The 15,518-nt window shown below is 36.0% G+C and overlaps 1 protein-coding gene and 1 long non-coding RNA gene across 2 annotated transcripts; one reads left to right on the top strand and one right to left on the bottom strand.

The window, feature by feature from the left end:
• Window positions 1–7,629: 7,629 nt before the first annotated feature.
• Window positions 7,630–12,168, bottom strand: LOC131789381 (uncharacterized). Its single transcript, XR_009340604.2, has 4 exons — window positions 11,827–12,168; window positions 10,385–10,462; window positions 10,113–10,166; window positions 7,630–8,896 (listed from the first exon to the last, which is right to left on the bottom strand). It is a non-coding gene; the product is annotated as an uncharacterized lncRNA (long non-coding RNA).
• Window positions 12,169–13,422: 1,254 nt separating this feature from the next.
• LOC131789380 (adenosine receptor A2b-like) lies at window positions 13,423–14,913 on the top strand. The gene has a single exon (XM_059106485.2). It carries the CDS (start codon window positions 13,535–13,537, stop codon window positions 14,618–14,620), a length of 1,086 nt encoding a protein of 361 aa, XP_058962468.1. The 5' UTR covers window positions 13,423–13,534; the 3' UTR covers window positions 14,621–14,913.
• The last annotated feature ends 605 nt before the right edge of the window (window positions 14,914–15,518 follow it).

Below are 15,518 nucleotides of genomic sequence, written 5' to 3' on the forward strand. Positions count from 1 at the left end.
CGTTTAAATTGCGGACGGCACTAAAAAGCTTTTTTTCTTGTGTTTTATTCAACTCTTTCTTATTCCCGTTCATTTTACCAGCCTCTGTCTGATAGAAAGGTTTTTTTCTATGATAAAGTGGATGTACAATTACCATAGAAAATATGAGAAACAGCACGAGTTTGACTGCAGATGTGCCTCTTTAAGAATAGTGTGTCGCATCGTTTTCCCAAGTTTCCCATTTACCTTGAATAAGTTTGTTCGAGAGATTTTACATTTTCCCAACATAAATTATTTATCGAGTTCTTTCTATATCGACTCCAGGCCAGCACTTATGCGAAGTCTGATGAGAACAAATTCAAAATAGAGCAAAATAACGATAAAACACTTCATCTCTACAGTGAACAAAGTTACCATCAAAGAATCCGGTTTCTCAGCAAATTGTGCTTGAATTAGTAAGAAAGAAGGCTTCATGCCCTTGGAAACTAATTAAAAGCAACATTTAAAAAGATGAAATGCAGTAAGCTTGAGACTCAACAAGGACAAAAACATATTGTTAATTTCAAATTTAGCTGTGTAAAGCATCCCGTGTGGTGATTAAAGGAGATCTTGTACCAATTTGTGGTAGGTGAAATTTATCATTCTTTATTTTTTCGGTTTAAAAGGGTCTTTCTTGACGGCCACATCTCTCGTCATCTTCGAAAACTTAGAGACGGTTATATTTTCACCAGTTTCATGAGTGTGGGTTTTTATTGAAAACTTCAGGTAATGAAACTATGATGCAAACTTGGTGATGAAATGTATTCTAGACTCCTCGACAACATGGCAAAACATATAAATTTTCTACGTAGTTTTATATTATTTGAGGGTAGCATCATTTCAACCTTTCTAATTAAGTTCTCCCTTGTTGACTTAAATTAAAAAATTACTTCAAATCGTATTCATGGCGATCGTTCGGAAGGTAAGATACCTTAATATGTCAATTCTTCTCGCTTCAGGATTCACCATGCCCTTTTGAAAGACTATTTGCGTATCCCTTTTTGTTTGCACTAGTTTTAGTGTTACTATAATCATCGTGCGTTATTCAAAAGTGGTAGTGTCTGTTTTACACTTGCTGTTATCGCACAGGATTATGCAAACCGTCAAGACTTCACCGGTATCGCAGAGGTCATGGGTTCAAATCCCTTGTTCACTACTGCTTAAGTGGTGTCCATCATTGCGATGATCGCTCTCATATTCCCTTCTTCATCCGCAGTTCACATATATGATTTTCATATATTCACAGTCAATAAACGTTATAAAATCAAGGCCTTTCCAGGCGTATAAAGAAATAGACTCCGACAATAATAATCGAGATTAAGGCAAAACCTCTTGCACAGAATCAAACAAGCAAATCATCAACATTGAATAATTTTCAAATCATTAACATAAATAATTTCACATAACTAGCTTTTTTGATGTTACTCTTCCCTGCAGTCCCAGTTTCAGTCTCACTTGAGCTCTGACCATGTAACGATCAGTGGAGCATTCTGTTCCTCTCATTGCCTTGGTGACGATCATGCTCTTCGGGTCTCAATATAGTCCATAAGATGCCCGTGTTTCTGTCTTGACCATCTTGGGTACTTCGAGTTGAAAGAAGAAGTTTAGTTGGTCATTTTGTGTACAGAAATTCAGCATAAGCTCCTCGATTGAGTTTTTTCCTTTGCCATATGTTCCAATGACACTATCATAATTATGTCGTGAAATCTCTTCCAACTCTTCCATTAAAACCATCTAATATGATGAATTTGTCAGATTTAGACTTAGATTTTTCAACTGTTTTTGACACCAACTGATCCAGTAGAATGTGTAGTACTTCTCTCAGAAATTGTCCTTACTTTTCAAAACTTACATCCAAGAGAACGGCCAAATAAATATTATATTTTTCCAGTTCTTTTGCGAAAAGGGCAGTTCTGTTTTATGATCTCCTGCCTTTTATAGGGGCTCCCTCATCCGGGGTGGGCAGTGTTGTCCCCAAACGCGGCTTCCCGGTCTTGCTACCTAAGCTCGTTGGTGCTCAGGGTTAACTATGGCCAACGCCATCCATGTAAGCCGCCCACGTGCAGAAATTTCCTTAGCAGCTCCAAGCAGCTCAATCCTGCCGCCATTACGACATTTTCCATCGCCATGGAAACTCAGTAACCCACCTCTTTTCCCCTCTTCTTACATATTGTTGCTCTCCATCAGTCATACAGAGGGAATTTGTGGCTTAATGGTCCTGTTTCGGCTTTGAGTTCTGAAATACTTCTTGTGACTTCCTTTTTGCTGACTAGAGAGAATGAGGCAGTGTCATGATGGTTCAGGAACAACGCATATCTGGTTCTGGAACTCTTTAAACTTTTTCCGAGAGGATATCATGGATTTCTCATATACTTATCCATACCTCGTTCCTATCTACGCACTTAACGAAATTTTAGAAGCTCTCTTGGGCGTAAGCATCCAGTAACTTTACTCATTCAACATATCAAAAACTGAATCGATTTTGAATTTCAATAACTTTTGCGCCCATTTGTCGTATTCCCAATTAGGTTTACTGCCTGAATAGTCAACAATCAAAAATTAAAATTTTTAACTTTCAAGGCCTCAAGAAAATCACCTTTACCCCATTGAGACCTTCGAGTGATAAATGAAATGACACATCACTTCCACTTCAGACTGCAGTTCAAAGTTTCAAGGCTCTCCAGATTCCTGAACACGATCTTCAAAGCTACATATTTGATGTAGCTGTAACTAACGATGCAAGTTTCACTTAAGAGAAGGCCTTCAAGCGATATATTATATGTTTACTTTTAATATGTGTGCCATATACTAAACAGCTTAGTTCATATTGGGCAGCGGTATCTCGATCACTTAACGATTAGTGTTGGTTTCCCGTATGCATATTTTTCCAATCAGTTAACTCAAACAAACTATAGAGTAATATACAACACAAACAAAGTGATAGTCTATACCCTTTTTCACTCTACAGTACCTGGGAATGGGCGCCACCTCTGACCTTGGTTTCATTTGTCAAGGAAGTTAATTACAGTACAGAACCTTACTATTTGTACCAAATATACGCGAAAAATCAAGTTGTAATTAGAGAGACGTCTTCCTCTTAAGCAGTCTGATTCAGAAAGCATCTGACTTTCTCTCTCGGGTTTGTTTTTCTGATACCAGTTAGCAGGATATAACTTTCAGAATTATAGAGGATTGAGACTGACATTTCCTTCACCTTTTTAGGACTACAACATTCAAATGACTCGTATATATGTTGTTTTTTCAAAAGAGAATATGTTCAACAAGAGAATGCGTGCTCTTGAGTAACATATTTTGAGTAACATATAGATTTAGCCAAGCCTAAAAGCGGAGCTCTTGTTAGTTTATTTTCTAGCCCCTCGTTATAGTAAAAACTGTAATAATACTCTTCAGCAATGGCTGTAGAAGAGTTTTTCTAGGGAATTAAGAGACCGGTCCAGGGGGTGGGGAGGGAAGGGAAGAATTGACGAGGTCTGGAACCTGGGGAAGATGTTCTCACAACTTGCAAGGCGATTAACACGCATGCTAGTCAGCGGTATCTTCAAGCAGCTAAGGACCTTCGTTGTTCTTATTGATGTTTTGTGCAAATTTTCGAAGATAGGAAATCTTTTCTTCTTCAGAGGAGGTGTGCGATGTCAGCACCAGTTGAAATTATATCCTTACGGTAAACTACTTCGAGTTTAGACATCAGCCGTCGATGGAAGAGTATACAAGTGATAACAGTGAATTAGTAAATCAAGACGCCAGAATCGTATGGGCTTCCCTTATATCTTATCTTGAAGTTGCCAGGTATGAGTGCTTGCCCCACCGTTATTCCCGTAACGTCTCAACCTCCTCTGTTCCGCGTAAAAATTAAAAAGAAAAGTCATATCCAACTTGAGTTTGAACTTGTAATTTTTTGGCTATTATTGTGTCATGATTGTCCTCTGGCTAGAAGTACACAGCGTCTTTTTGAGCTTCTTTCTGTTATTTGATTCGGTAACCTCTGCTGTAACTTCTTATAATGTAGGTGTCTTTAAGCCAACTGACCATGATCTTAGTAGCTCTAGCTGATGAAGTACGAAATTTTGTCAAACATGTTTCTTGCGCTGCAAAAGTTTGCTTTAAAAGAAGACGAGCTAGAACTAAAATGTCATAATTAAAACTTGATGACGAAGAGAGACTTAGGATACGATTATGAAGACATTGTGGAAAACTTGTGATAATACCTGGATTTCATTTTTTACAACACAGCAATCAATTCCAAACATCAATCAAGTTTTCTCTTTAGTTTTAAAGTTGAGTTGATGTTATTGGCTATATTAAATGGATTGAAAAGGTTTAGATGGTATTTTGTCTGTTTGCAAATAGTTGAATTTACTGGAAGGTAGAGTTGTTGCAACGTGTTAACATGAAACACAACAATAAATTTTATTGATATGTGAAAAGTTTTCATTGACTATCTACTGGCAAGTTGTTATATTATATTTCAACCCAACCATTTTCCACAATTTGTAAACACCATTACAAAATAATTAGTCAGGGAAACATACACCATGTTTGAAATGTCATGTCCATAGTAAGTGAACAGGATTGAGGAGGGTGTATGTGGGAACAGGCTCTCTTGTCTGTATTGTTAATTTGCTAATCGCTCCTATTGCCAATTTTTTGATGAGGTTGGGCTGTCAAAGAAAAGGAACAGAGGATTTTAGTAGGCAATGATTTTTTTCAAACCTGGAAACTATCATTGTGAAAGCCATACTTGTGCCTGGTATCTCATTCTTATTCTGATAAATTAGTTTTAAGGATACAATATTTTATTACAAAAATTTGATGCATAAGCTGTGCACAAAACTTTAATTTGACTATACTTTTATAGCCAACTCCAATCCCTACATATTATGAAATGTCAGTAGGATCAGTGGAAAAATGTATCAAACATCTGTAAGAGTTCATGTAATTACTTTAATTACATGAATATTAACTGATACCAGGAGATCTAATAATATTAAAAGGAATGTAAAATTTGTTTGAAAAAATTAGAACTCAGCATAGGCCAAATAAACAAGATTCTTAGAAAAAGAAATGTGTACTAATGAAAAAAGCGAGGCAACCTTTTTACCGGTTTTATACATTGAAAACACACACACACACATGCAGATTTCTTATAAACCTGTGGTCAAGCTTGCCATGACATCAAAATTTTGATGCACACCTCAAAAGGTGAAGAAATAAATTTCAAGTTTCTATTTATTCAGTTTAGGTTTGTTAGGTAAAATTGAGTCAAACACTCATTCAACAACAGGTTCGAGAAATGTTCACAACTAATTTACTCGGTTAGCCTACCTAGAACAATCAACTTCATGTACAAATAAGACTAGGTATGTACTGATGATGCCCAAAAAACTATCTGTGGTAAGAGGGCAGGCTTTCCTTTCTTCATTTAAAAAAATACTGAGGTTATCATCTTTCCACAAGCTCAGTGGAAAGTGAGAGTGAGATAGACTGATAGGGACTATGTTACTTGGGTAAATATCCAGAGAAGGATAAAATGCAAGATGTGGTCTGCACAACTTTCTTATTTTAATTTTATAACCAATTAAGCTAAATTATTTATATCCTTACTTTGTGCATTATGTGGATGCCAATTAAATTAACTGTCATGCAGGTCAAAGTAAAAACCATGAATTAAAATAGCAGAGCCCACTTTAATTTCAGTCCTGATTAATGAGGGATCCTTGCTTTTCCAGTATCCCGCAATTTAAAACTCACATATCTTGTGACCAATTCCTTAGCTTATCATTGTTTAGTTTGGATATGGGTATTGGTAAGAAAAACTATGCATTGATGAAAGCTTGAGCAAGAGTATTTAATGCAACTCAAATAAGAACATTACATTTTACAATGTGGTAACTTACACAGCAAAATTATATAATCACAAAATTCCAAACAAAGAAAGTCTGGTTATTGACTAACTTGCTTCAACTTTTGAGGGCTTGAGGCACAAAGAAATAGATATGGTAAACATTTACAATAAATACAAAGTTAAAAGTTGAAAAGCTAAGAGATATACATTACAATCATCAAATCCTATGCATCCTAACAAAAAAGGGTCATTTACCACTATAACTTCTCCCACACATTCATACTTACAGGAAATCATTAATTTTTGTCACAAGGTGGTACTGTACTTACAATAAATGCATTGCAAATGCATTTTTCTAGAGTTATCTCATAGCTTATGACTGTGCAGGTCATGTAGAAGCTTCCTGCTTAGGGACTGACATTTCCATTACCTCAGCAAACTGTAATCATCAGAATTGCAAGCCAAGGTGTATTTACTAAGTGCTAAAGTTTCCAAAGTAGTCACTTAATTGTTACAGTTAAGTTCACTCCTTTTTGAGGCCATCTTCAGATTGATCATCCTGTTACATGCCAAAATATCAAATGTTGCTCTCATATTCAAATACTTGCTTTAAATCAAAAGTTATAATTGTTTTAATAACCTTCTTCCTTTAACTCTTTAACCCCTGAGAGTGACTTGCATCTAATTTCCCCTTTAAGTATCACCCCTGAATCAAACATTAAGGTTATGAGAATGAAGGAAATAATAATAAACTGAAGAACCTCTTGATTGTTAAACAAATTCTCCCTGCCAGCACATGAGGAAATGTATAGAGAACAGTATGTAGAATATGCATACTGATGTTAGGGTGTAAAGGGTTAATGGTGCTCCAGAAATAGCAAATAATATTGGAGAGAAAGAAAAATAATTCTTGAAACATTCTATGTTAAATGAAACTTTGTTATGAATGTTAGTTGCGATAGCAATGAAAACATCTGTGAAGCTACAATAACAATTACCTTTCCATGTAAACAAACCATAATGAAGCATGATATGAATAAATTGAATCTCACCCAGTTTAAATGTAGAATCTGAAACCTAATAAACTTACTAGTGAATAGGAAAAAGGTCAATGTGTTTTTCCTGCTTCTGTCTTTCTAAATACCACAAATCAATCATGCCACCACTTCAGTTTGATTTTTTTGAAGATGTGTACTTTTTCTTATGGTTATTTATTTTTAGTATCTATATTTTACCAGCTGACATCTGAGAAGAATCAAGTCCACACTGATGATTTGACACAGTGTAAGCAAACCCTACAACTGATTAAATTTTATTTGATCAAAAACATGAAGGGCAATAGAAGAAATTGGCTAGCACAATTCAAGTTTCCCTTATAAAGTGTTCTGTGATCATTTCTTCTATCATATGGTAAAGCTTACAGTTTCTCCCATTTCAATGTCTCTTGTTCATCTGTTTGCTTTCCCAACAATCTTAACTATTGTTGCCAAAAACTGCAAGGAGCATATAAAATGTGTAGAGTTATTAACACTTTAATTTATGAGGGTGACTAACATCTAATTTCTCCTTTCAATATCATCCCTAAATCAAGCATTAAGGTCATCAGAAAAAAAGGAAATGATAATCAATAATAATTAAAAATTATTTACTACTTATATAGCACAAAATATATGTGGATATGATCTAATGTGCAATACAATAAGACTAAGCAAAATAAAACATGAAAACGAACTATAAAAGGCTAAGAATATACAATTTGACTAACTAAAAACGAACTATAAAAGCAAACATGAAAATGCCTGCCTAAAGAGATGTGTTTTAAGAAGTGTTTTAAAACAATTAAGATCATTTACTGCTCTTATATCTGATGGCAATCTGTTCCAAAGTTTAGGAGCAGATGCCATAAATGATCTATCACCTAAAGTTTTCTTAGTTATGGTCCTGGGTGGCAATAATTGTAGTTCAGACTGAGGTCGTAACATCATACGTCCAAATTGTTGCTTAACGTTAATTAGATCTGTAATGTACTGAGGTGCCAGCCCGTGGATAGCCTTGAACGCTAAAATAAGTAATTTAAATTCAATTCTGAAACAGACAAGTAACCAATGCAAGGAAAACAAAGTAGGAGTTATATGACAAAAACGAGAAAGGTAACAAACAAGTCGGGCAGCACTGTTCTGAATACGTTGCAACTTGTTGAGATGTGCGGCTGGTAGACCATACAGCAAACCATTGCAATAATCAATACGTGTGGTGATGAATGCATGAACGAGTGTTTGTGTGGAGTCTTTAGATAAATACTTTCAGATGCGTCTGATGTTATACAGGTGAAATGACAAGGTCTTACACATCTTGTTTATATGACAGCCCATGTGCATTTTTTCATCAAACCACGATCCAAAGTTTTTAACGGCAGTCACAAGACTGATAGTAGCGTCACCAACGACCAACCCCTTGATGTCAACTTTAGGGAGCTGTTGTCTCGTTCTGATTAGTATAAATTCTGTCTTACAATCATTTACTTTAAGCTTGTCTTTAATCATCCAACATCTGATGGCGCTGATACAGCGTTCCATAGCGTCCACTGCGTTGCTTTGAGAAGATGTAGTGTCAGGCTTAAAAGATAAATACAATTGAGTGTCATCTGCATAGGCGTGTGTCCGAGGAAGATGACCTTTGATGATGTCAAAGAGCTTGCTCGCATATATTGTGAATAACAGCGGACCGAGGCATGATCCTTGGGGTACACCACAGGACAGATGACGACTCTGAGAGAAGTTATTTTCAAAAGAAACACATTGTGTCCTGTCAGAAAGATACGACGCGATCCACTCTAACGCATATCCACGTATCCCAAAACTCAACCTAAGGCGATTTCATAGTACTTGATGGTCTACAGTGTCAAACATGGCACTGAGATCGAGAAATACAAGTAGAGGTACTTGCTGACGGTCCGTGTTCATCAAGATGTCATTCTGAACTTTTATTAATGCTGTCTCAGTGCTGTGCGATTTTCTGTAAGCAGATTATAGTAAGGGATATAAAGCGTAGAGTAAGGGATATAAAGCGTGGACTGAAGAACCTCTTGATTGTTAAACAAATTCTCCTTGCCAGCACATTAGGAAATGTACAGAGAGTAGTATGGGGAATATGCATACTGATGTAAGGGTGTAAAGAATTAAAGACATAATGTAATCAGTTTTATATATGTAGAGTATTGCGTGAATATATAATTGTGGTGAGTGCAAGTGCCAAGTAAACATCAGTCTATGGTCTTCTACTCTTCCACCTTGGAGGGTGTCTTGTGTACATAAAAATTGAAGTTAAGTGCCTTTAAGACCTTTTTTGGCTATTAAGATCAACAAAGAACAACAGCCACACCAAAAAATATTTTTCATGAAAGACACCTTTACAATGGTAGGTACACACAACTGACATGTTTGAGTGTAGCATGTCGAGCAGTAAGGTATGAATTTTTCAGTTTGATTTTCATTACTTGCAACCAGCTTATTTCTATCAGCTTTAAAACCTTCTGTATCCTCACTTTCAAAGAAAAGCATTTCCCATGAACATTTAAACATTAAAGACATAAGCTACCAGTGACAGGATTTTTCATTGTTTCCATAACATCAGATTTGCATCACATTTTTTTGTCACATTTGAAAGCATAAGAAAATTTTAATCGTTACAATATAATGAAATCCCCCATTTTAACCCTTTTAGTCCCACCAGTGACCTAGAAAGAATTTCTCCTTACACAATCAGTACAATATCAAGCAGACAAGTAATGAGAATAAAGAAAAATATCAATTAAGGGGTAATTGGTTGATCCAACTCCAAATTCTCCAACCTATCATAACATAATCATACGTGCCAGAAAGAGAGTAAATAAATGTAACATACTCCAGTAAAGTGTTATTACATACAATGAAGTTTCAAACTCATTGAAATTAAGTTGACTTCATGATTCAGATTTTAGTTTAAGAAATCTGTAATATCTCTTGCGTGGGTAAAAAGAAAATGCCATGTATGAATTCTAAAATAGTAAATGCCAAAAACTTTAAGATGGAATTTAAAAAACAACTAAAAATATGGCATATCTATTCACTGAGATTTTAATCATTAGTTGGCACACAGAGATATAAAAGAGGCTTTGTGAAAAAGATCATGTCAATAAAATTAACGATTCAGGAGAAGCATATGACATCAACTAGTTTACTGATGTTCTCACCTGAATTCAGTCTGGGAAGAGAACTCTGCAACACTTCTGTTTTATCTTCTCACACTTGAATTAAAACATAAAAATTTAATTATTTTCAGGCAGGTTAAGGAGGAAATTAAAGGAATGGATATATGTTACTGAAAAGAAACCCATACAATAAAAATAGAGCAGAAGCATAATATCTACGTGTCTTTGCTTCTGAATACAGCTATTTTTTAAGCAATTATCTACATATGTAAACCGGGTGCAATATACGGTCGTAAAAGCAATTTCACTCAAACCTTCCTCCTTGAGGGGTGCCTTGTGTATCAAATATATCATGTTCAGTACCTCCAGAGTCATAAGCCGGGCTTTTGGGGCTACAAAATAATAAAATAATCAAAGCGTTATGGCAGGTCAATTTATCTAGTCAATTAAGTATAGTTTCCTACAATCGAATGAAAAGTTTAAAATGTGCTTCACTTGTGCTACATATACTGATTTATCGTTCTTAATTACTCATGAAATTCCGAGAGTGTGACTCAATTAATTCTAAAGAAAATATCCAATCAGGTTACAGAAATGGTTCGCAAATTGTAAACTGATAATGTGTTAGCAAAACCTCCTTAAATTATGGTGCTGATACGAATTTATCGTTCATAATCACTTTTGAAATTCCGAGATTGTACCCCAATGAATTCAACAGAAAATATCCAAGAAGGTTACTGAGACGGACCCTCAAAAACTGCTCTCGAATTAAAAAACTGTAAACAACAGCTATTTACGCTAATCATGTGCTTATCAGCGTGCTTGTGAGCTCAAATTGCCAAGACCTCGTTTCATTACACGACCACAGCTTAGACGCTTCTTGCAAAATTTGATGACTATCGATTTCAGAGATTGATTCTTCAGTTTCCAACATTAGGTGAAAAATATCTTATCTCATGCATGTTCATCATAACTCGAGCAGTAAGTACGCCTCGAGATGTTGAGAGAAGAGAAAGTGGCTCCATGTTTTGTGAGACAATTGAAACCATTTCCTGAAGTTCGAACGAATCGAGTAGAAAGCATGAAAACATAGCGCTGAAAAGTATCATGACTAAACAATGAAATTCACTCATTCCGCAGTAGAACTGACTCCATTTCACCTGTGAGTTTGTTTGCACCACACATTTGCGGTCCGTAATTTAATTCTCAGATATTTGACGGGTTCTCATAACAATATTGTCAAAATCAAATTACCGCGTCAGACTTAGTGTAAACATGGACATCGCTGACTCAATCTCACTTTATTTCAATTTTGGGAAAGGCTACCACTTCGTTCCTAAGCTAAAACAACACTTCTCCGACAAAGCGCGATTTTTTAAAAGAATAGAGTAAATCTTGCGATAGTTGACTAAAGAGAGAAAGAGGTAAAAACTTGCGCTCGCCGTTCGCAATCATTTGAAAGCTTTCTAGGCAAAACAAAATCCGTAAGATAACTTCTTTTCCATGAACACCACGACCATATAAAACACTCCAAACGACAGGACAAGAAATACCTTGAAGAATTCGAACACTTTGAAATGTTATTCGAGCGATGAACCGGCGCGAAGCTTTTGGGCGATGAAGGCCAAAGTCGTTGTTTTATCGAAACGTGATTTTAATTATAAACTGAAGCTAGTATCAAACGACGATTGTTAAAAAAGGTTTGAATTTTTCTGGGCCTTAGCGTAGGAGAAAACCTAGATAAGACACGACTTACCTCTTCTTCTTTTTCGGATCCTTTGTAGTTCGCTTCTCTTTGTTGATGACCTCTTCTCAGTCTGTTTTCAGGAGCGTATTTCTGTATTTCCTTCTCGCGTTGCTCTTCGCTAGATATTCGCCTTTATACTTATGTCTTTTCTTGTTCTCTTTCGCGTTCCTTTCGCCGTATTCTGCCTATTTTGGTGTCCTCTCTAACTTTCTTGCACGTTTTTCTCGACTCGCTTTACGTCTTTTACTTCTTGTTTTCTTTTGGTCGCCGGTCTCCTTCTCTTCACCATATTTTTAATCAAAACCCTCTATTTCCCTACTACTACCATTTCTCTCTAATTTCTCTACTACTATTTCGTATAATTATGGGGCAACGCTGTGCGCGCTCCGTTATTATTATTTTGACTTTTTTGCGCCTTAAAGATGAGAAAATATCATTGTATTATTATTGTTTTGATCGTACGCGGTTGTTTTGACCGAACACACAAAGTCACTTGCAGGGTTTAAATAAATTATTTTTGCTTTTAATTATGATAGGCTATCTCGTATTTTATATATATATATATATATATATATATATATATATACACATATATATATATTATTAACAAGTAATCACATGATTTTTCTCGTGCAATTTGCAATAAATAAGCACATGTTAATTTTTTCAAAGACCACAAATTGCACTCGCCCTACGGGCTCGAGTAATTTTGTCGGTCTTTGAAAAAGTTTACTCATGCTTATTTATTCCAAATTGCTCTCGAAATCATGTGATTACTTTTACTAACATAGCTCTCAGTTTGAAGCGAAGGTCAACAAGGACGACTTGATGTCTTCGTTTTGGTAGTTCTCAGGTTTCGCAGGGTTTGGCAAGTCCTTCTCGCGTGTTATTTTCTTGTGGAAGCTTACACCTTTTCCTTTTGTATTTTAATATGTATTTTGAAATTCAACAATAAGACAATTTACTATAATTCAGCTGTTCGAAATTCTTGTCACAAAGGTCAAACAAGTCAACCAGGACAGTTTGACTATTGCTACATCATAGTTGACGTCATATACAAGATGGCGTGCTTCCAGCTGCGAAAGTCGTAAATGAGGACAATTTCAGGGTGCTCTTGTTGTAATTGCAAGGCAAACTGGACAAAACGATGGTTCCTTTAGAACTCCTGAGGTAGAGTTCTTCTGACTGTGATAAACTTTTTCTAGACCGTACTTTAAGCCACCCTTAGAAAATCGAGAAAGCGTCAAAATAAACCTCTCGACATGAAAACCACAATATGGAGCTTTTGCAAATAAAAATGTGATATTGGTCCATGCTTACTGGCCCATTAAAGCACTTTTAAAATAAAAAAGTTAACATCCTAAGGCTGGTTTCGTTTCTATGTGGGAAACATAGTGATCATGTGTGCAATACGGTTTGGCCGGCTAGTCTCAATAGCGTTCTTTTTGTTTGTGCAACAAATACTGTTGACTATAGGGCAATTGTACACCAGCCGTTTACTTTGTAAAGGAATAATTGTTTAAACAATAAATCATCGCCTCTTATTGTATGGAATGTTAGGTCATTGTTCATTTCGGCATACTTTTCATATTATCAAACATGAACACTCCACGGCCTCATGATCTCTGAGCATTTTCTATGACAGAAAAGTGTCGAATAATCTGCAAATAATTCAGCGTCAACGAGGCCATTCAAGTGACGTTCCAAGCCCGGTACTATGTCAGACAGCAGTACTAATTCCGCCCAGAAAGAGCTTGCATACAATGAAGTCGCTAAACTGGTCCCGCTATCGATGGCTATTGTGGCAACAAACCTGTTAGTGGTTGTTCTTTTTTGGAAAAGGCGATACCTACAAACCTTATCAAATTTTCCTTTACTTAGTCTTGCCGTATGTGACTTTGTCACAGGATTTGTCAACATACCCTTGCTAATCATATTCATGCTTATCCCAACGATGGAAATTGACAACCCCAGAGGGTTGATATCAAATTTGAGTTACTCTATGTTGGTTACTCATGCTTTTACTTCCACGGCGACTGTATACCACATTTTACTCGTGATAACTGACAAGTATTTTGCCATTAAGTGGCCTCTGAAACATCGTTTGCTCACCAAGAAAAAGATGTCAGCGTCGTTGGCAGTCGTCTGGCTGTTATCTTTTGTCATCGCCTTAATTCCAGTTTCATGGATAAACGTTAGTCAAAAACCTATTGGAAGAAAGTTAATGGTGGGCTATGGGATATGTTGCCTCGTGTTTGTTTTCCTCTTTTCATATCTCTTTATGGTGTACGCGTTAGTGGTGATGTTCAGAATCATATCTGAAAAAACCAAACAGAAAGATTCAACGCTGCTCAGACGAAATAGTCGTAACATGGAAGTTACAAAAAACAAACGTCGTGTATCCATTATTTTTGCTGTGATGGCCACGGTCTTCGCGGTTTGTTGGCTTCCATGGTTCATGCTCACGTTCCTAGTCAATCTACGAGTGCAAATAGAGAACCTAGAATACTTCATGGAATGGTTTATACCATTTAGATATGTCACCTCTATCATAAACCCATTGCTTTATACATTCTTTAAACTGGACTTTCGTCAGGCTTTTAAAGAGACGGTATGGAACAAAATTGTTTGTAAACCTTCTTTCAATGCAAGGGCAACGATTATGAAATGGCGAAGGCGTTCTTTTCGGCTGAGGGAGAACAATGGAACAAAAAAGAACAAAAAAGCTATATATGTGGTAGGACGAGGGAATGATACAAATTCTGTATCAAATAGTTATGTTCACTATGTTTCGTCTGTGTGAACGACGTATGCTGGCTAAGAGATGTAGGCAACACTACGGCAATTCAGTAGTATAGTCAGAACAGCGTTTATAATGAAAGTAATTAGCATTAACACTTGTTTGTGCCTAACTATGTATTTCACTTTTAATTACCCTGCCAAACATTTATTCTAAGTTCAGTGATGGTGTCCAGTTGCATCCAAGTAGACCTGAGATTTCTCCAAGTGTAAACTATAGTTAGTAATAAATATATAGATATTATATGTTTCACGTGAGAGCGGATTCATGCTTGATTCAACCAGCTGAATGTTACGTGCATGCAAATTTTTCATTCAGTCATTCAGCTGTAAAATGACTATGTAGACAGTCAAAACAATTCAGCTGTAAATTTGTTTAAGTTGTTTAGAGCAATAAAGTATTATTATAAAATAATATAATAATATTTATTTTAAGAATAAAATAAATCTTCCGTTACGGACCCCAGAGAAAACCACTCACTGAAATAGCAAGGATGAAAAATTTGCCAATCACAACTGTCGTGCCTTTCGGGTGACGCGTAACCTGCCAATCTCGAAGCCAGATAAAGGCTAGCAGCATACAGTCGAACGGCGCGATCTGTATTACAAGCGGCTATATTGTGTAATGAGATGCAACACTCATGTTATTAACAATTTATTTGATTACGGTAAACCCCGCACACAGCGTAAGAGAATTTGATGTTACTCGTTAGTTTATTCTTCCTTGAATAAAAAGAAGTAGACAGGTTTACGACTGAATTCTAGGATAATTTTTTGACAAAATAAGAATAGACCTACTTACATGTAAGATAGATAGTTCATTGATAGCCGCCTTGCAACAAAAAAATTGAATTATACGATTATTACTAAATGATAACATTAGATGATACTAGCATGGAAAA

This window comes from Pocillopora verrucosa, chromosome 11, assembly GCF_036669915.1.
Source record: "Pocillopora verrucosa isolate sample1 chromosome 11, ASM3666991v2, whole genome shotgun sequence".
Lineage (NCBI taxonomy): Eukaryota > Metazoa > Cnidaria > Anthozoa > Scleractinia > Pocilloporidae > Pocillopora > Pocillopora verrucosa.

Excerpts from the sequence above, each read along its gene's own strand:
- LOC131789380 (XM_059106485.2), top strand. The coding sequence starts at position 13,535 with ATGTCAGACAGCAGTACTAATTCCGCCCAGAAAGAGCTTGCATACAAT.